Below are 19,255 nucleotides of genomic sequence, written 5' to 3'. Positions count from 1 at the left end.
TGATGCTTTGACCTAGGCGTTCGAAATTTTTAGCCTCGTAAGTCTTTAAACTTTCAAAATTGTTTATTTAGTTTAATGTGAAACACCATTTTGAAGTTATACAAGGATTATGTGATAAGTTAATCTTGGATATTAAATTAATGGAGTTAACAACATACCTTAAAGAAATTAGATCGAGTTTTATCTTATCATCTATGAGAGGAATCTAGTCTCTCTCTTAGATCGGTAAGACCTGTGATAATCTTTTTTTTACTATCATTGTGTACGTTGTTCGTTCTCTTCCATTTGTCAATTTTTCTCTAAAGAATTAACATTCAAGAATCAGTACTGTACTTTGCTATTAGATTTGTGTTTCAATGGTGTCTGAACTTACTGAAGATGGAGAGATGCATGTTAAAATTGAAGGAACAATTTTTTTTTATTTTTTTTTTTATCACCCTGTTGTTCTTCAACCTTACAAAATTTCCTATTAAATTTAGAGATATTCCCATAAACCTTTCTAGTATGTTTTATTGTAACATTATATTGAAATACGCTTAACTTTACTTCTATGATTGAGTTACCAAAAAGAAAATTACATTTTGATTCTTGTTAGATTTTCTTAATCGTGATTTCATCTTTTCATGATCACTCTCTCATTTGAATGTAGTCTTAGTTTATTCATATTTCTTTCAGATCTAGAATCATATTTTTTAGACTTAGACCAATTGGGGCCAATTTAGTTTTTTTTTTTAGAGAATTTTTGTTTGAAGATCGTACATGAGCCGAAAAGGGCAGAAATTAGGTTTAGGTTTCTATACATAAGATTACGAAACAGAAATATCCTTGTGAAAAACAAGGTGCACAACCACAGATTTTTGAATTCAATGGAATTATTGTGTTTCCATTTGAGGAGAAGAGCTTATAGAGTACACAATATGGAAACTTGTTTTGTGTTTATTGAGTGTACCCTTTGCTGAACAGTAATCACATTCAATTCAAAGTCAGCAACAACTTTTCAAACAACCAATCAATTTCATCGACCATATAACGTCCACTGACTTACTGTTTCTGCCGTGTTCATCCAACCAACTCTATGAAATAAATATAATTCTTTGTTTCAAAATTGATTTGAGTTGTAGGTTGTGCAAATTATATAGCAAGATGTTGACTGTTTATGTACTTCATCATTTATGAAGAGTTTAGATTTTTGTAAATTTTTTTAGGGGAAGTTTAGAAATCAAAATGAAACTTGAGGACTGAAACGGAAAAAGTTTAAGAACCGAAACGAAATATGTATAAAAATTTATTGTCGAACCCAAAAAGGGTTTTTTTTTTCTTCGGGGTTTTAAAGTGGTCGTGTTTTTTTTTTTTTTTTTTTTTTTTTTTTNTTGTGGCTTTATTGATGTAGTAAGAAGGAAGTTATGATGAACTTTGGCCAAAGGTTAGGCAGTCAAAAAAAATAGAGCATCAATACCAAAATTGAAAGCATTGATGGAAAGAGTTTGAGAAGATTGGAGATTCTTAAAGAGTTTGTGAGGAGAGGTCAACGCTTTTGGCTTTGTAAGTTCATCAAAATGTCTTCATACATCTTTTTTTCTTAAAAAAGAGATTTTAAAACCGACCCAATGGATTAGATTCCGGAATTTGCTGACTCAGGTATAGAGTTGAGCTGGTTTGAGTTGTTCGGTTCTTTGTTTTAGATAATTTGTTTGATAAACATGTTCTTTGAATTCATCCCATTTCTTGAATGATTAGAATATCGTGGAAATTAATGAATTTCATTTTCATCCAAAACTTACCCATTTTTTCAACAATAATATGGATTACTTATGTCGGCCCGAGTCCATCGTTAACAAATATTATTCTATTTGGGCTTTCTTTTATCATATTCTACATCGGAAAATGTCATTGATTGCGCATGTTGTTACTATTTGACCATTATTAAATATAATCTATGAATGAAAATGACATCATTAATTAAGGGTTCTTTATATAGGTATGAAAACTTCTTCCGAAAAGAGACGTTTTAAAAATTTCGAGGAGAAACCTGAACAGAAAAGTCTAAAGAGGACAATATCTAGTGGTAAGAGAGACATTTTAAAAGTTTTGAGGAGAAGGCTGAAAAATATCCACCCGACATTTTAAAAGTTTTGAGGAGACACGGGAAAGGAAAAGTCCAAATAGTAAAATTTTGAGAAGAAGCCTGGAAAAGTCTAAAGTTTGAGGAGAAGCTTGGAAGGACAATATCTGGGATTAGGCCGTTACTTTGCTATTAGTGGTAGTACGTGTGTTGTTTATTTGTTTGCATTTTAGACCTTTTTTATATTTAAAAAAAATCAATTTTAGTAGGTAGGTCAATTTGTTTCCCAAAATTTTCTTTTTCATGGAATCTGACTATTAAATTTGGATAAACGTTACAATTTTAGCTTATATTTGACTTTCGATGCATTCATTTAGACAGGTAACTTAAAAATTATCCAAAGTCCAATAACGTTCACATAAATCAAACCCTTAATAAATAAATGAACAAGATCAATCATTGAATGAATTCTTCGAAACGGATAAATTTCATAAAAGTTCAACGTGACGTGAAATTATAACTGATTCAATCGGATAAATATAATTTTTTAGAATCAAATTTTGAGGTCCAAATTCACACTTCTAGAAAAGTTTAAAAAAAAAATTCTCTAAAAAGAAAAGAAAAAGTTAGTAAAAGATTTAAAAGGATATGAATTTTGGAGGCATTATGCTTGAATAATCCAAATTTTGTCAAAAAAAAAAAGAACATGCTTAGGATCCATTTTTTTTAGTCAAATTCCATTTATACCCCTGACCCACTTTGCGTCATCGAGGAACATAAAATCATTCAAAAACTAGATAAATCGAGACTTTAACGCAACCCTTGTGATGACCTCCTCGCGATTTGCACGAAAAACAAGCAACAACAATACTAACTCGAAATGACAATGATAAAGAGCACTACGTCAATAGTCACACTGTAGTGATATGAATTCGAGATGGAAACAACGTAGATCATTGCACCCCTTGCTACGCTGCAGTGATATAAATCTAAGACAATAACAACGAAGTTTCCCATGCTACACGCCATGTTACAGCGATTGCTCTAAAGGTTTCGTGCAGCAAAGATCGATGGTGCTAGCATTACTACGATAGAATTGTGGTCAAATGTTAAAAGGAGAACGAGCAATGGTATAGTGAAAGGCGAAGATCACATCACGCAAAACGATTGCAAACGAGCTGAAAGAAACAAGTCTAAGAACAAAAACCTCATCTCAAACTTGACTTTTATACCCGATGACTAAAGCTTTCATTTTGTTTGTTACACGTCAATTTATAATTGGTCCCAATTTAATAATACGTGACATCATCGTTAATTTATAAATAACGAAATTGACCAAAATTTCTTATTCAACCAAATTATTTAAATAAAAAGGACAATTAAGTCATTTCATTAAGAATAATAATAATAATAATAGATGAATATAACAATAGGGTCATTTTCGGAATTTCACTAAACAAACTGAATTTTGTACGAAACATCCAAAATTAATTAATAAACCAAAATAAAATCAAATACAGTTAAATCCGTTGAAGGCAAAGCGTGGCGTATCAAACGGCCTCGTTCTTCGTTGTTCTTTTGTTTTGGCATTCAAAAATCTGAAAGAATTTCCATTAATTATTCATCTTTTTCAGAAAAAATAATAATAATTAATTAAATAAATAAATAAAAATCTCCATTTTTTTGCCCTAATTTTCCATTTAATCGATTTTGCGATGCCCCATCAATCTACTTTTGTTCTGATTCTCTCAATGTACTTTCCAATTCTTTCCTCTATAAATTGCTGTCCACAAAACCCACCACGCTCCCTTCTTTTCTTCCACCAATTCATTTCATCACTATTGTCTCTCTGTTCTCTCTGTTTCTTTTGTTTTCGGTATTAGTTTTGACTTCCCTCGACGTTTTTGCTTTGTTTCTTCTGATTATCATTGTTTTCTTTACGATTCTTTGCAATTCTTCATCTGGGTCGGATTCTCCGGGCTGTTTTATCGCCTGAATTTGTAGAATCTGATCGATGATGATCAAATTTTGCAGTTTTCATCTCTCTGGTTCGTGGGCTGCCTCGAACAGTTCGTAGTTTATCGAGATTTTAATCTTCCAGCTCCCAATTATTTTACTTAGCGTTTGAATTCCGTAGTTGATTCTTATATATATATATATATATATATATATATATACTCATTGATTTTCTTCTTCTTCTCATCTTCATCAAGTTTTTGGAACAAATTTCTTGGTCTGGTTTTTATGCCTTCTATGTGTTTGTGAAAAGTCCCCAGTGGGTTTAGACTTCCTTTGTTTTCTTTTTTCCTCTTTACTTTCAAGCTATCTGTCCATAAGTATTGAAACATGGATCTAGTAAATGCGGGCGAGGCCAGTGATGCTCCGGCGGGTAAGAACTCCGGCAATCAAGTGGCGGACATTGTTTCCGGTAAGTCTAGTAATCTCCAAGAGAAGGATGTGGGTTCAAAATTGGAGACAGGAAGCAAAAGCAGTAAGGATATGGTTTTTCGAGCGGATAAGATTGATTTCAAGAATTGGGATATTCAGCTGGACAAGCACTTGAGCAGGGCTTGGTCGAGGGACAGGGAAGTGCCTGCCAAAAAGGAAGAATGGGAGATTGACTTGTCTAAACTTGATATCAGATACGTCAAAGCTCATGGAACTTTTGGTACCATTTACAGAGGAAATTATGATGGCAATGATGTTGCAGGTAATTTCAGCCTCTTTTTAGTGTATTTTTCGCCGTGTAGATGAACATTAGATATGAACAGTTCTCAATTGATGAAGAGGGTCCATCTTTGTTCGATTTAGTTGTGAATAATGCCTTTTTTTTCTTCCCCTCCTCTTGTTTGCATATACCTATTAGCCAAATCATCCCTGCAGGTAGTATTATATTCACATATGCAACTTTTTGAAGGTGTTAGTATACCGGCTCAAGCCCACCGCTAGTCGAGATTGTCCTCTTTGGACATCCCCTTTTGGGCTTCCTCTCAAGGTTTTTTAAAACGTATATGCTAGAGAGAGGTTTCCACACCCTTATAAAAATGTTTTATTCTCTTCCCCAACCGATATGAGATCTCACAATCCACCCCCTCCAGGGCCTAGCGTTCTTGCAAGCACTCGTTCTCTTCTCCAACCAATTGGGACCCCCCAAATCCACCCCCTTCAGAGCTCAGCATTCTTGCTGACACACCGCCTCGTGTCTACCCCTCTCGAGGCTTAGCCTTATCGTTGGCACATCGTCTAGTGTCTGACTTTGATATTATTTGTAACCGCCCAAGCCTACCGCTAGCATATATATTGTTTTCTTTGAGCTTTCCTTTTCGGGGCTTCCTCTCAAGGCTTTTAAAACGCGTTTGTTAGGAAAAGGTTTCCACACCCGTATAAATCATGCTTAGTTCTTCTCCTCAACCGATGTTGTAGCTAGTTTAGATTCTAGTTTACCTTAAATCTCATCGAGAAACAATAGAATTGATAACATTTTGGAAGTAATTTCAGCTCCACACATAAAAGACTATAGCAAGAGTTCTTGCTTTTTATATAGCTTTTATGGTGATATTCTGAATATTGCAGTGAAAGTGCTTGATTGGGGGGAGGACGGTGTCTCCTCAGTCGCTGAAATTGCTGCTCTTCGAACATCTTTTCGCCAGGAAGTTGCTGTTTGGCATAAGCTTGACCATCCCAATGTTGCAAAGGTACGACTTCTGAAGACGTTTACATGCAGATTATGGTATTATACTATGTCAAACAAATCAAACCATTCATTCTTATTGTCATGCTGTTCTCTACTTTTTCATTGAACAGCTTAGAGATTATGCTAACAGAGATGGATGTGATTCTTTACCTTTGATTCTTACACTATTCTAAATGTTTAGATGCTTCGCCATATAAGTTTCATTTTTCATGATTCGACCTCTAACCTAACGTTCAGAATAAGAATCCATTCAAGTTGCTCCAGCTGAAAATTTTTAATTTTTTTTTCTTTTTTTCCTTCTTTGGAGTTCTTGTGTTATTAATTTTATGTAACAGTCCAAGCCCACCGCTAGTGGATTTTGTCTTCTTGGGCTTTTTTTTTTCGGACTTTCCTTTAAGGTTTTAAAACGCCTCTATTAGAGAGAGGTTCTCATACCCTTATAAAGAATGCTTCGTTCCCCTCTCCGATTGATGTGGAATCTCACAATCCACCTCCTTCGGGGCCCAGCGTCCTCACTGGCACATTGCATGGTGTTCACCCCTCTTCGAGGTATAGCCTCTTCGCTAGCATATCGTCCGATGGCTAGCTTTGATACCATTTGTAAAAGCCCAAGCCACCACTGGCAGTTATTGTCCTCTTTAGGTTTTCCCTCCCGAACTTCCCCTCAAATGATAAAGAGAAATTTTCGCTTCAAATGATAACATAACGTTTCTCATGCAGTTTTTTGGAGCATCAATGGGGACGTACAACCTTAAAATCCCTTCACAAACCTCATCAAGTGATGGTAACCAATCTTTTCCTTCAAGGGCTTGCTGCGTTGTTGTTGAGTATCTTCCAGGAGGAACACTAAAGGGATTTTTAATAAAAAATAGGAAAAAGAAACTTGCACTTAAGGTTGTAATTCAACTTGTTTTGGATCTTTCTAGAGGGTAAGTAAACATTTACAAATCATTCCAATATGCCGATGTTTTGGATTTGAGTTTTGAGGCTCTTGCATATTTTGATCTTGCAGTTTGAGCTATCTACACTCCAAAAAGATTGTACACCGTGATATCAAAACAGAAAATGTGCTGCTAGATGCTCAGAGGACTCTGAAAATCGTTGATTTTGGCGTCGCCCGAGTCGAAGCACAGAACCCAAGGGATATGACTGGAGAGACTGGCACCCTTGGTTACATGGCCCCAGAGGTTTCTTAGTCATAGAATGCTTGACCTTAACAGATCCAATTCTCATTTGAATTGTAATTTGACAAGATTTCTTCTACAGGTCCTTGATGGCAAGCCTTATAATCGTAAATGTGATGTGTATAGTTTTGGTATATGTTTGTGGGAAACATATTGTTGCGATATGCCTTACCCAGATCTCAGTTTTGCTGAAGTCTCATCTGCAGTTGTGCAGCAGGTATGTTGATTTCTTTTAAAGGTCGTGACTTTTCATTCTTCACACTATAAACATAATCACTCTTTGCAACAGAATTTACGACCAGAAATCCCTCGATGCTGTCCGAGTTCGTTGGCAAATATCATGAGAAGATGTTGGGATGCAAACCCAGAAAGGCGACCTGACATGGATGAGGTTGTAAAATTGTTGGAAGCCATTGATACAAGCAAGGGAGGTGGCATGATACCTGAAGACCAGGCATCTCGTTGTTTCTGCTTCGGCAAGCCTCGTGGTCCTTAGTTTCTCGACGTCATTCACTATGCCTGCCATTATAGAAGAATTCATTGATTCACGAAATACAATTCTCAATGTTTTATAGTCTGAACTTGTCTCAAATACTGAATAATGAAATGTGAACCTGTAATTATATTTTGTTTGTTGCATGGATTTGCATTCATGTGAATGCTTTGTTAGAACAGCTGATTGCATGGGTTTGCATTCCCTCAACATTCTCTTTTCTTTCTCTACATAGCCTTTCCCCCTGCTTGCTCGACCGGGCTCTCTTTTCCTCTTTTCCTTCTGGGAGAAGGAAATATTATTCTTCTCTTCCCGAGTTTGCACGGTTAGCAGCTGCTCTCCATTTTCTAATGCAGCTCTTGTTTTTCTGTCTCTCTTCACACGATTCTTCAGTGTCTCTGTTTTCCTGAGTCTTCCTACCAGTAGACCGTGGCCAATCTAGTTCTCATTCTCTTCTGAGGGTGGCACTCTGAGACCCCATATATCGGTTGGAGAGTGGAACGAAGCACTCTTTATAAGGGTGTGAAAATCTCTCCTTAGTAAACGCGTTTTAAAACCGTGAGGCTGACGGCGATACATAACAAGCTAAAGCGGACAATATCTACTAGCAATGGGCTTGGGCTGTTGTTATAGGCACCTACAAGATTGATGGACCGCCTTTGTAGCCGTGGCGTTTCAGTGTATGAAAGTCCACAGCAATGCTCTTCCGCTTTCCAGATTTGCCTGTAAACATGTAATAACATCAACAGAGACAGAAGCAAATTGCCTTCTTTATCATATTTAGAATATAGAGATGTTGCAAATACTACACCGCATTGAACTACATTTAATTGTTGTTTTCTTTTGTTCACATCCAAGCCACTAGCCCCTCCATGTTCAATAGACTTAAAGATTGAGAATATTTAAAAGGCCACAGATACATTTAAAATCCCAACTCTTCCCATATTAGTCAAAAGGCCACACAAAAGTCTTCTTTCTATTTGAAGAGAGTTTCTTCAATATTAGTAAATAAACCAAAACAAGTTATGCATTTGTATATACGTTTAAGCGAGCTTAATCCGATCAATTCAACGTAAATGAACTCGGGGAAACTTAACATACTCATAACTGTAAGACATAACCAATGACTTCCATCTTATATTCTATCAAGCTAACAGTTGAGTATATACTCAGACCAAAAGCTACGATATGCTTTTCAAACAAAATGTAGCATGTAGGGAAGACCCTCGTATGAGTGCATGGATTACTTTTTACGTTACTTTCTGACATAATACGGTTTGCTTTATTTACTGAAAACGCAAAACAGAGAGACAAACGATTAAATGGATTCCATGAAGCTTTAAGATTAAAATGTCAAATTGAGGAGTACTAGAAATATTCCCAGGAAAGCAATTATAACCTCCAGTGTCTTTTTCTTTAGAGGACCAACCAGCTTTAACTCGAAAGTTTGCTTTTATTCTCGCCACTATCCTCATCAGCGTCTGAATCCGACTGTGATTAAGACGACTCTATAGATGACGACTTGTCCTCTTCATCACTCCATTTCATAGCCTTTTTCATCACAAAGCAACTCCAATCTGAAGCAAATTAACCAATAAAGACCTTTAAAATCAATCAACCAGAATCCAAAGAGGAAAAAAATGACAAACTCCCCTCTATCATAACAATAGATAAGAAAAAACGGGAGAAAATTCATGAATTCATCACAAATCAGACACACAATTGAAGGTCTACGTATCAACTCAACTCCAAATCAAACAACGCAATGATTTCCTTGCTCAAACAACGTCAGAACTTGCCAAAATCGAGTACATTCCTAAAATTGAAACGCAAAATCCAGGAAATAGTATGAGTAGCAGAGAAGCAAGGATTGGAGAAAGAGAGAGCATTACCGAGCAATTTCCGAGCAAAAATCAGAAGCACGAAGCTGGCGAGTGTGCTTTGATCGGGAGATCGGGCTTCCAATAATCTGGAAAATAGAAAATGAAGCTCTGCTTTTCCCGACAGGTCCAGAGGGGCTTAGGGTTTTTCATAAAAATTAAATCCAATTTAAAAAGTTTTAACAATAAATAAATATATAGTTTTAATAATAAATCTAAAATTTAAAAAGTTTTAAAAATAATATTATACTTCTCGTATTGGGCCTATTTCAACTCGCCTTTAACCATAAGCCCATTTGCCCTAACCTACTTTCAAAATATTGTTGAATTAAAAAAATATATATATTATATACCATTTTATTTTCGGTAAATTTTTTAGAATTTACCGTCTATTAAGAATAGAGGTTGGAGACCTCTCCCTAGTAAACGTGTTTTAAAATTGTGAGACTAATGACGATACGTAAAGCGGACAATATCTACTAGCGGTGGGCTTGAGCTGTTACAACACTGGACAATGTGCTAGCGAGAACGCTAGACCTCAAGGGGGTGGACAGTGAGATCCAACATCGAACGGAGAGGGAAACAAAAAATTTCTTATAAAGGGTGTCGAAACCTCTCTCTAGCAGACACGTAATGGGGGAGCCTAGAAGGAAAGCCCAAAGAGAACAATATCTAAATGAGTACCAGTTCCACTGCGTAACTCTGAAAGACACGTTTTAAAACCGTGAGACTGACGATGATATGTAACAGGCTAATAAGATGTTTTCTTATAAAGGTGTGGAAACATTTCCCTAGTAGACGTGTAATGGGGGAGCCCAGAAGAAAAAGCTCAAAGAGAACAGTATCTAGATGAGTATCGATTCCGCATTGTAACTCTAAAAGACACGTTTTAAAATTGTGACGCTGACGATTATACTTTAACCAGCTAATAAGATGCCCAACATTTGACAACAAAATTTATAAAAACACAAATAACGGGTCGAAGAATATAATATTTGACTTTGACCTTACTCGTGTAAAGGCCCACGTAATTTCCCCTCTTATCCTTTTATCCAACCATCCCCCTTTGTGTCTCCTCTTTGCATAAAAATAGAGAGGAAAATATGTTTCTTTATATAACAAAAAAGAAATGTAAAATGTAAAAGGTAAATTTGAAGAGATAAGCTTAGGGTAAAAAAGCATAGCCAGGGTTAAAAAAATGATGGAGGAAGGTAAATAAATGGGCATTAAATGAAGGAGGAGGACAACACCTGTTTTGATTTGATAGGGGACATGGGTGATGATGCAGCTTTTATGACATTTAATTGACATTTTATTATTATTATTATTATTATTATTATTATTATTATTATTCCTATGGTCAATGCATTTTTTTTATATATCTAATTAAATAATTAATTAAAAAAAACTTTATATTATATTTCCTCTCCAAGTAAAACCTCTCACATCAATACAATCAATACAAATATTTATAAATAATCATTAAATATAAATTACAAATTTTAAAAACATTTTATAATTAAAATTTATAATATTTACCTTTATGTGTGAATTCTGGCATTTACTGTGGTGAAATGGAATAAGTACGGTGGCTGTACGGTCCATTGGGCCGAATGTGTAAATGAAATGAGGTTCAATAATTGAGTATAAATAATAAAATTATGGATTTTAAATCCGTTTTAACACGTGGCGTCTTGAGAGAGCTCTACCTTACTTATATATATATATATAGATAAAAAGTGATTGGGTTAAATGATAAAATGTTATAAGTTTATTGAGGAAAAATAATAAAAAAATAAAATAAAAAAATATTGGAATTTGAGAGAAGAATACGTGAAAAGCAACATCAAAACCAAAACCCTAAATATATCCCCATGCTTGATGGTCATGAAAGGGACGTGAGCGCAAAGCCCATTCACAAACACCCAAAAAAAAAATAAAAAAATAAAATAAAATAAACTTTTTTTTTAATTGCATTTTTTATTTCAAATATCCGATCTTTAAGAATCTAGTCGTAAGACGTGGTTCTTTATGAAGGTGGAAGTTGGTGGGCTCATATGTGACACCCGAGTAAAAGAGGGGTACATAAATGAACTGAGATCATATATGGATTAGAATATGATAATTAAAAAAGACTTAAAAAAATTGAAAGTTGCTATTTATACCTGTTGGATGATGGAAGTCCCACTTCGGCTAATTTAGGGAATGGTCATGGGTTTATAAGTGAGGAATAGTAACTCTGTTGGTACGAGGCCTTTTGGGGAAGCCCAAAGCAAAGCCATGAGCTCACAGTGAACAATATCATACCATTGCAGGGAGTCGAGTAATTTAGTTGGTCAAAACTGTATGGGAAGGGGGAGAGATGAAAGGGGTGTGAAAGTGACATTAAAGCTGAAAAGCAAAAGGGAACAAAAAGAATACAAAATTCCAACTCCCAAAATAATAGGAGGGAGAGACAGGATGAACAACAACCTTAATTTTGTTCACTGCCTTCCTTAATCTCCCATAAATTTTAATGTCTTTTTTTTTGTTTTTTTTTTTAGTAGCTCTTCTTTATAATATATATATATATATATATTTTAATAAAAAATCACTAGAAAAATGGTATTCTTCATTCACGTCGACAGGCTGCTCTTAAGGTCGGACTTCTAACTATCGAGTCCTTCTAAACTCTCATACGTCTTACTCAAATATTGTCATCTTTGTACTTTTCTTTATGGCTTCCCCTTAAGTTTCCACACCTTTATAATAAAATGTTTCGTTCTTCTTTCTAACTAACATGGAATCTCACGATCCATCTCCTTTTGGAGGCCCAGAGCCCTTCCTGACACACCTTCCCGTGTCTAACTCTGATACCATTTGTAACCGTCTAAGCCCACCACTAGTAGATATTGTCCTCTTAGGCTTTCCCTCAAAGTTTTAAAACACACGTATTAGAGAGAAGTTTTCACACTCTTATAAAGAATGCTTCATTCTCCTCTCCAATCGACGTGAGATCTCACATTTTCTCTTTCACTACAAACATATATTCAATATTCGACTGATTCACCTGTCCTAACAGACTTAGATCATCTTCAAGAGTGACCTTAGTTAAAACGACATAAAGTTTTCATTCTTTAATGATTTCAACCGAGAAAAGAAAACCCATTTATTTAATAATATTAAAGAATTAAGCATGCTAATCGATTACGAACGAGCCTAGAAATATGAAAGCTAAGATTGAGTTTAGAGACCAAGACACAGTCTCCCACATGTAGCATGTGTATTTTTGGAATAGTCAATTAAGATCAAGCCTTTAAAAGAAACCATATTATATACACATAAAAATAAAATTTTATATAGTTTTATTATACCCCACTTGAATACTTCAAACTATATTATAATATGAAAAACCCCCCTAGAAGGAAGCATTTGTGGGGGAGTGTGAAGGGTTAAGGGTAGGGTACCCTAATTAGTGCCCTAAACAAGATCCTACATCTATGTTAACAATTTATTCTAAACAAACAACAAACTTCACTTTTACCCATATGGGTTCTCTTTTTTAATCGTTAAAAAACAACGACCCTCGAATTAGGACTCATTGCATTGGCTCAGCTCGACATGAGTCTTAGATTTGAGCCCACATGTCCTAAAGTGAATTGCGACTTACAAGACGTGGCATTGTGTTTTATTCAAAAAGTGAAAACAAAATGTTTTTGTTTTAAAAGAGCTATATTTCTTCGACTCCTACCAGTAAATAAATAAATAAAAATTACTTTTTTTCGGTCACAAAACTTCAAAAATATCTATTTTTATGAACTAGGAGTAAAAGAATTGTGCATTAATAAAAAATTTATTGGAAAGATTTTGTACACGTAAGAAGTCAAAAGGTAAATTTTTGTTTCTTTTTTTAAAAAATCTAAATTTGACCCGGGTCAAACACGAACATAATATTAGATTTAAATACAAAGTTTTATATTAAATTGTTGAGAATTGTTGGGAGTGAGTCCCACATTGGTTAATTTAGTGGAAGTTCATCGATTTATAAGTGTGAAATACTATCTCTGTTGTTGGTACTAGGTCTTTTTGCTTTAAAAGCCATGAGAGCAAAAAAAAAAAAAAATATTAAATTTATAATTTAATATATTTTTTAAAATTTTAGTATAGAAATTAGAAAACAGGGGAAGGGAACAAACGCAGGCATTGGCTTTTTCTTTGTTATTCTTGCTCTGTTGCTCTTTTCCACAGCTTCCTTTGGTTTTTTGACGAATGGTGGATTTACAGGATACTCAGTCTTATGGGGCAGAGAATGAGCATGTTTTACACTAACCCCAGATCCTGACCGCGGGCAGCTTTTTAGAGAGAGAGAGAGAGAGAGGGATATGGGTTCATGAGACAGTGAGTCAGATGGGTTGGGGCAATGCTGGGTTGGGCGGATACCCTTTAGATCCACAGCCCTTCATCAAGTCCCCAAATGGAGTCTCCCCTTGGATTTTGAGCACAAGAACTTTAGAGAGAGCGATTAAAAAACACTTCCCTTCTCCCTTTATTGCCTTCAAATTCCTCATTTTACTCTGTACCCACAACTGGATTTTGTTCTTCATCTTCTTCATTTCTACTGTATTTGATTCCCATTCTTCCCTTTCATCGTTGCCCCATTTGGGTTTCTATTTCGTATCTCCTTTCTTCGCCTCTTTTGACTCTGTTTTCCCCCCATTATTCGTGTGAGCATTGGGAAATTTTGAAGCCCCACTTGGGCGATTCCCTTTCTGGGCGGTTTTTTGGGTTATGTGTACCTGTTTGGGAGCTGGGAAAATCAGAATGCCGAGAAATAGAGATTTTCCTTGTTCACCCCTTTTCTTCTCTCTCTCTTGCTCCCTTGATAGAACAGAGGATTCCCCATTTCATGATTTGTTTTCGTTTCTTTTTACTTGATCGATCATCTTCACCATTTTTCTCTTTGATTCTTCTAGTTACTGTTGTGAATCTGGTGTCTATATGAATTTTGTGGAACAATGAGAGATGAGAACTCAAAGAAAAGCAAGGTTAGAAGAAACGCTGTGTTATGTTGTTCTTATGTGTTTGTGTTCTTCTGTTCTTTGTAAATTTCTGATATGCTGCTGCTGTTCTTGCTCAAGCTTTCATGGCCTAAAACACTGGTTAAGAAGTGGTTCAACTTGAAGAACAAATCCGATGATTTTGTATCGGATGATATCGCTTATAGAGGTGATTGATCAAATTTCTTCATGATTTTGATATCTCAATTCGTTTTCTAGCTCAGGAACAGCCTAAGAAAACTGGGATTTCCCCCGTTTCTTGTAGCTTGCTTGCATTATTTAGCTTAGAATTTGTTCTTTATGGCCATTAATGGAGGGCTTCTGTTTGGTTGTAGCTCAACAAGAGATCTATACTTTGTTTGTTTCCTGTTGGGGACAGAGAAAAACAAAAGAATGAAAATTATGTTCTGTTTTTCATTGTGGATGGATTTGAATGCATAGCTTTAAACATTCTTTTGTTTGTTGGTGTTTCTTTTTCAGGTGGTGATGAAGAGTGGCGGAAAAACTGTTCAAAGCGGGAGACGTGCACTGTCAAGAAAAGCAAAACAGGTTGGTTTTTTCAGACATATCTCTCCATTGCTTTCCTTTGGACCACAGACAGCAGCCTTAAAAACTCCAAAACAATGAACAAACTAACATGCTTTAATCATTCATCGTTTTCTGTTCCTCAATTATCTTCACTAATCCCTTTCAACATCTCCCAAATTACTTCCCACCAGACAGATCCAACAAACGACATTCGGATCGAACTCGACGAGGCAAGATTGACCTCGATGGTACGCAGGTTACTGAAGTGCAAAACTACAGGTATATGTTCTGTTCTGTTGTTTTTGTTGTGTTCTTTTGATTGTTTTTTGTTGGATTTGTTGTCTCCTTAGCTTTATCTGTTTTGTCTGGACAGGGTTTTTGTTTCTACTTGGAATGTTGCTGGAAAGTCCCCTCCTAACTGTTTGAATCTTGAAGATTGGCTTCATGCTTCCCCTCCAGCTGATATCTATGTTCTTGGGTAGATACTCAAATCTAATATGCTGATATCTATGCTCTTTCTCTTGCTGTTCTTATTACAAAAGGGTTCATTAAAGGAGATTCTTAATGTTGCTTACTTTGTAGGTTTCAAGAAATTGTTCCTTTGAATGCTGGTAATGTTTTGGGGACTGAAGACAATGGTCCAGCAAAGAAATGGCTAGCTCTAATTAGGAAGACTCTCAACAGTCTTCCCGGCACTAGTGGGACGTGTTACACGCCTTCTCCTATTCCCGATCCGGTTGTCGAATTGGACGCAGATTTCGAAGGATCGACAAGGCAGAAGGCTTCGTCGTTCTTCCATCGAAGATCATTTCAATCACTGAGCCGTAGCATGAGAATGGACAATGACATATCCATGCCACAACCACGACTCGATCGACGGTTTAGTGTGTGTGATCGAGTTATGTTTGGACATCAACCGAGTGATCATCATGAGCCAAGTTACAGATGGGGTTCCTCAGATGATGAGAATGGAGATTCACCCATTGCCTCACATTATTCACCTTTCTCTTATAATGGTTTTCTTCCCATGGAGGATAGAGATAATCGACAATCCGGTCACTCGAGGTACTGTTTAGTTGCGAGCAAACAAATGGTTGGGATCTTTTTAACTGTTTGGGTGAGGAACGATCTCCGAGACGACATTCGAAACATGAAAGTATCTTGTGTTGGTAGAGGATTGATGGGTTATCTTGGGAATAAGGTAATAAGTTCTTAAGTTCTTATTCAAACTGAAGGAAGTAAACAGTAATCTAACTCTTTATGGATTTGCAGGGATCAATTTCAATAAGCATGTCTTTACATCAAACAAGTTTTTGCTTCATCTGTACTCATCTAACCTCTGGCCAGAAGGAGGGGGATGAACTTCGGAGAAACTCCGACGTCATGGAGATTCTCAGAAAAACACGGTTTCCCCGAGTTCACGGCATGGGGGACGAGAACTCTCCTCAGACGATCTTAGAGCACGAGTAAGAATACCGATCATTTAGCAAACAAACTATTGTTACAATGCATGAACTTTGGCTGTTGGTTCAACGTTTTTAGCTTTCTCTAAAAATCTGTCATTGTGATTGTCCTGTCTCAGTCGAATTATTTGGCTCGGGGACTTGAATTATCGGATTGCATTGTCGTATCGATCAGCAAAGGCTCTTGTCGAGATGCAAAACTGGAAGGCATTGTTAGAGAATGATCAGGCATGCTTGCTACAAACCTTAATCCATCAAATGTCATGTTCTTACTTATAATGATGACCAGTTTATCTAAGCTTGAAACAATCTGTTTTTCCAGTTACGACTCGAGCAGAGACGGGGCCATATCTTCGAAGGATGGAATGAAGGAAAAATATACTTTCCTCCCACGTACAAGTATTCGAATAATTCCGACCGATATGCAGGAGAGATGAGGCACCCAAAGGAGAAGAGAAGAACTCCGGCTTGGTAAAACAACATTATATATACATATCATACCATTGTCGAGAAAAAGTTGATTCTAACTTCGGTTATTATATATGAAGGTGCGATCGCATACTATGGTACGGAAGAGGCCTTCATCAACTGTCGTATGTACGTGGAGAATCGAGATTTTCAGATCATCGACCTGTTTACAGCATATTCTTAGCTGAAGTCGAATCTATAAACCATAGCCGAATCAAGAAAAGTATGAGCTATTCGAGTTCCCGCGTCGAAGTCGAAGAGCTGTTGCCGTGTATGTATAGACATCCTGAAATGAACTTCTACTGAGGGATATTCTTGCCACTCCAACCTTTTCTAAGCCAACAACTTGTGATCAAATCACTTACTCTACAAGAAGGTAATCAGCCAAATCCCAAGTTCATCTATATATATATATATATAACAAACTTACCATACTTCCATTGATGCTATTATCAGGGCTCGTTCATCGTTCGATCGTCGTGTCGTATCGACTTCCTCACAAATCCTACTAAAACTTGCCCTCTCAATTAAGGTAATCCCATTGTCTCTACATAGTTCTGTGACTTCTGTGAAAATCTAGAGCAATTAGTTTTGGGAATGCTGAATAACATCTGTGTTTGTTTTCGATCTACTCGGTTCGAGTGGCCATAGAAAACAGAACACAAGAACCAAGCATTTATATGAAACCCACAGCTGAAAAGGTTGTCTTGTTTCAAAAACAATGTTGCAGGCTAGAACAAGAAAAAGAACAAGAAAAAGTTGGTTGTTTTTACACAACCATGGCGGCCTTCTGAAAGCCTGGAAGATGAAGAAGAAGAAGGTCCATTATGAGCTTGTCACTGTGCAGGTGGTGGCGGCGGCGGCGGCGGCGGCGGTGGTGGTGGTACCTACACCCTGCAAATTTTTTTCATCAGTTAAGATTCAAACTGATATGTTGGACAAATAAGTATCATTTTTTAGGGTTTTGGGTTCAAATGTTTAGGATTTTTAATGTATTTTAGTTTTTGGGGATGATTCTTTTCAGAGATTTTTGGGAAATAAAAGCAAAACAAAAAACATAGGCACGTTTTAAGAGAATTTAGGTTCAAATTTTCGATCGTGTAACCGTTCAAGATGACTATTAGCAGATATGGTCTGTTTTGACTTGTTATTGTCGGCCTCGTAATTTTAAAATTCCTATACTCGGAGAGGTTTCTACACTCCTTATAAGGAATGTTTTGTTAATATCACAATCCACCCCCTTGGGCCCAGCGTCCTCGCTAGCACACCACTCGGTGCTTGGCTCTAATGCCATTTGTAATAGTCCAAGCTCACTGTTAATGAATATTGTTTGCTTTTGTCTGTTATGTATCGTCGTGAGCCTTACAGTTTTAAAACGTATCTATTAGGGGGAGGTTTCTACTTCCTTATAATGAATGTTTCGTTCTCCTCTCCAACAAACGTGAGATCTCACATCATATTATTATTACTTTTCAAATCAAGTTAAAATTGTTAAGCTCGGGTCTGCTGAGCTCGAATTCATCCCTTCAACTCGAACTTAGATTCAATACAAATGTCTGCTTTCTATTTGATTCGCTCGAAATAGACGATTCTGTCCTTGGATAAACTTTTCAATTCTAAATATAAAGGCATAATCCAATCCAATCTAAGGGTGGAAAAGGTAAAACTTTGTCTTTTTTTTTTTTTTTTTTTTTTTTTTTTTTTTTTTTTNTAAAGTTAATGGCTTTATTCCACCAAATGTATTGGGATTCTGTCGGGCCCACTTAAAAAGGTTATTTAGTAATTTAATTACAATCGAAATTTAAAAAAAAAAAAATAATATATATATATATATATTAATTAAATCACACATTATTTCTTTTCATTTTTTTTAATTAAGATTATAGAAATAGAGGTAATATTTTTTTTAAAAATAAATAATATTTCCTTAAAAAAAAATGTTTGAAAAAGTCGTATTCCTCGAGATGGGTTATGTTTTCACGGTCGGTTGACCGTTAAAAAAATCTAAAACAGACCGACCAACACCGTCAAATAAATAAATAAATAAATAAATAAATAATAATAATAATAAAATTAATGTTTATAATAATAATTTATTTTTGCCTTTCTCTATTTTCAACGGAATATAATAAATATTGGACCAGCTAGTTTAATAATATTTTTAATTATTTCCACGTCAGCATCCATCCAAATTCATTTCAAACTCAAAAAATGAACTTTTTTTTATTTTTTATTTAAAAGAAATATTATAATTATTTATAATAATGTAACAGTCGAGTAAAAAACTGGTACATGAATGAATCGTGACTCGATCTTAAAAGAGATTATGATGATAAGATAACTAAGGAAACCCTTAAGTACACTTTCGAACAATTCTTTATTGGATAATTGTTGCACGGGACGTAAAGGAATGTTGGAGCCATCACGTGAAAAATGGAAAATTTAAA

General features: G+C 35.7%; 2 protein-coding genes and 1 long non-coding RNA gene across 6 annotated transcripts; 2 read left to right on the top strand and 1 right to left on the bottom strand.

Annotated features, from left to right (window-relative positions):
* The first annotated feature begins 3,778 nt into the window (after positions 1-3,778).
* LOC111778561 (serine/threonine-protein kinase HT1-like) lies at positions 3,779-7,643 on the top strand. Its single transcript, XM_023658465.1, has 6 exons — positions 3,779-4,772; positions 5,636-5,757; positions 6,477-6,685; positions 6,769-6,943; positions 7,023-7,157; positions 7,230-7,643. The coding sequence occupies exons 1-6, from the start codon at positions 4,409-4,411 to the stop codon at positions 7,434-7,436; spliced, it is 1,212 nt and encodes a 403-aa protein (XP_023514233.1). The 5' UTR covers positions 3,779-4,408; the 3' UTR covers positions 7,437-7,643.
* Positions 7,193-9,482, bottom strand: LOC111778562. 3 transcript variants are annotated; one of them, XR_002812569.1, is made up of 6 exons: positions 9,326-9,482; positions 8,833-9,010; positions 8,071-8,156; positions 7,555-7,965; positions 7,384-7,459; positions 7,193-7,317 (listed from the first exon to the last, which is right to left on the bottom strand). It is a non-coding gene; the product is annotated as an uncharacterized LOC111778562 (long non-coding RNA). The 3 variants fall into 3 exon arrangements; XR_002812568.1 differs by having other exon boundaries at positions 7,555-8,156; XR_002812570.1 differs by having other exon boundaries at positions 7,555-8,156; positions 8,863-9,010.
* Positions 9,483-13,561: 4,079 nt separating this feature from the next.
* On the top strand, positions 13,562-17,956 carry LOC111778193 (type I inositol polyphosphate 5-phosphatase 4-like). Of its 2 annotated transcripts, XM_023657882.1 has the most exons (13): positions 13,562-14,203; positions 14,245-14,337; positions 14,431-14,518; positions 14,830-14,898; positions 15,069-15,156; positions 15,251-15,355; positions 15,460-16,078; positions 16,150-16,343; positions 16,460-16,568; positions 16,663-16,811; positions 16,889-17,184; positions 17,265-17,340; positions 17,539-17,956. In XM_023657882.1, the coding sequence occupies exons 2-11, from the start codon at positions 14,308-14,310 to the stop codon at positions 17,112-17,114; spliced, it is 1,677 nt and encodes a 558-aa protein (XP_023513650.1). In that variant the 5' UTR covers positions 13,562-14,203; positions 14,245-14,307; the 3' UTR covers positions 17,115-17,184; positions 17,265-17,340; positions 17,539-17,956. The 2 variants fall into 2 exon arrangements, with proteins under 2 accessions (XP_023513650.1, XP_023513649.1); XM_023657881.1 differs by having other exon boundaries at positions 13,563-14,337.
* The last annotated feature ends 1,299 nt before the right edge of the window (positions 17,957-19,255 follow it).

The sequence above is a fragment of the Cucurbita pepo genome, chromosome LG17 (assembly GCF_002806865.2).
Source record: "Cucurbita pepo subsp. pepo cultivar mu-cu-16 chromosome LG17, ASM280686v2, whole genome shotgun sequence".
NCBI classification, from domain to species: domain Eukaryota; kingdom Viridiplantae; phylum Streptophyta; class Magnoliopsida; order Cucurbitales; family Cucurbitaceae; genus Cucurbita; species Cucurbita pepo.
This window is presented reverse-complemented; position numbering and strand designations above follow the sequence as displayed.

What these genes read in the sequence shown, in the direction of transcription:
- LOC111778561 (XM_023658465.1), top strand. Translation starts at nt 4,409, where the DNA reads ATGGATCTAGTAAATGCGGGCGAGGCCAGTGATGCTCCGGCGGGTAAG. An exon ending in ACCATCCCAATGTTGCAAAG is followed by an intron (nt 5,758 to 6,476) that starts GTACGACTTCTG and finishes TTTCTCATGCAG; the next exon opens with TTTTTTGGAGCATCAATGGG. An exon ending in TTGGTTACATGGCCCCAGAG is followed by an intron (nt 6,944 to 7,022) that starts GTTTCTTAGTCA and finishes TTTCTTCTACAG; the next exon opens with GTCCTTGATGGCAAGCCTTA.
- LOC111778193 (XM_023657882.1), top strand. Translation starts at nt 14,308, where the DNA reads ATGAGAGATGAGAACTCAAAGAAAAGCAAG. An exon ending in AGAACTCAAAGAAAAGCAAG is followed by an intron (nt 14,338 to 14,430) that starts GTTAGAAGAAAC and finishes TTCTTGCTCAAG; the next exon opens with CTTTCATGGCCTAAAACACT. An exon ending in AAGAGAAGAACTCCGGCTTG is followed by an intron (nt 16,812 to 16,888) that starts GTAAAACAACAT and finishes TTATATATGAAG; the next exon opens with GTGCGATCGCATACTATGGT.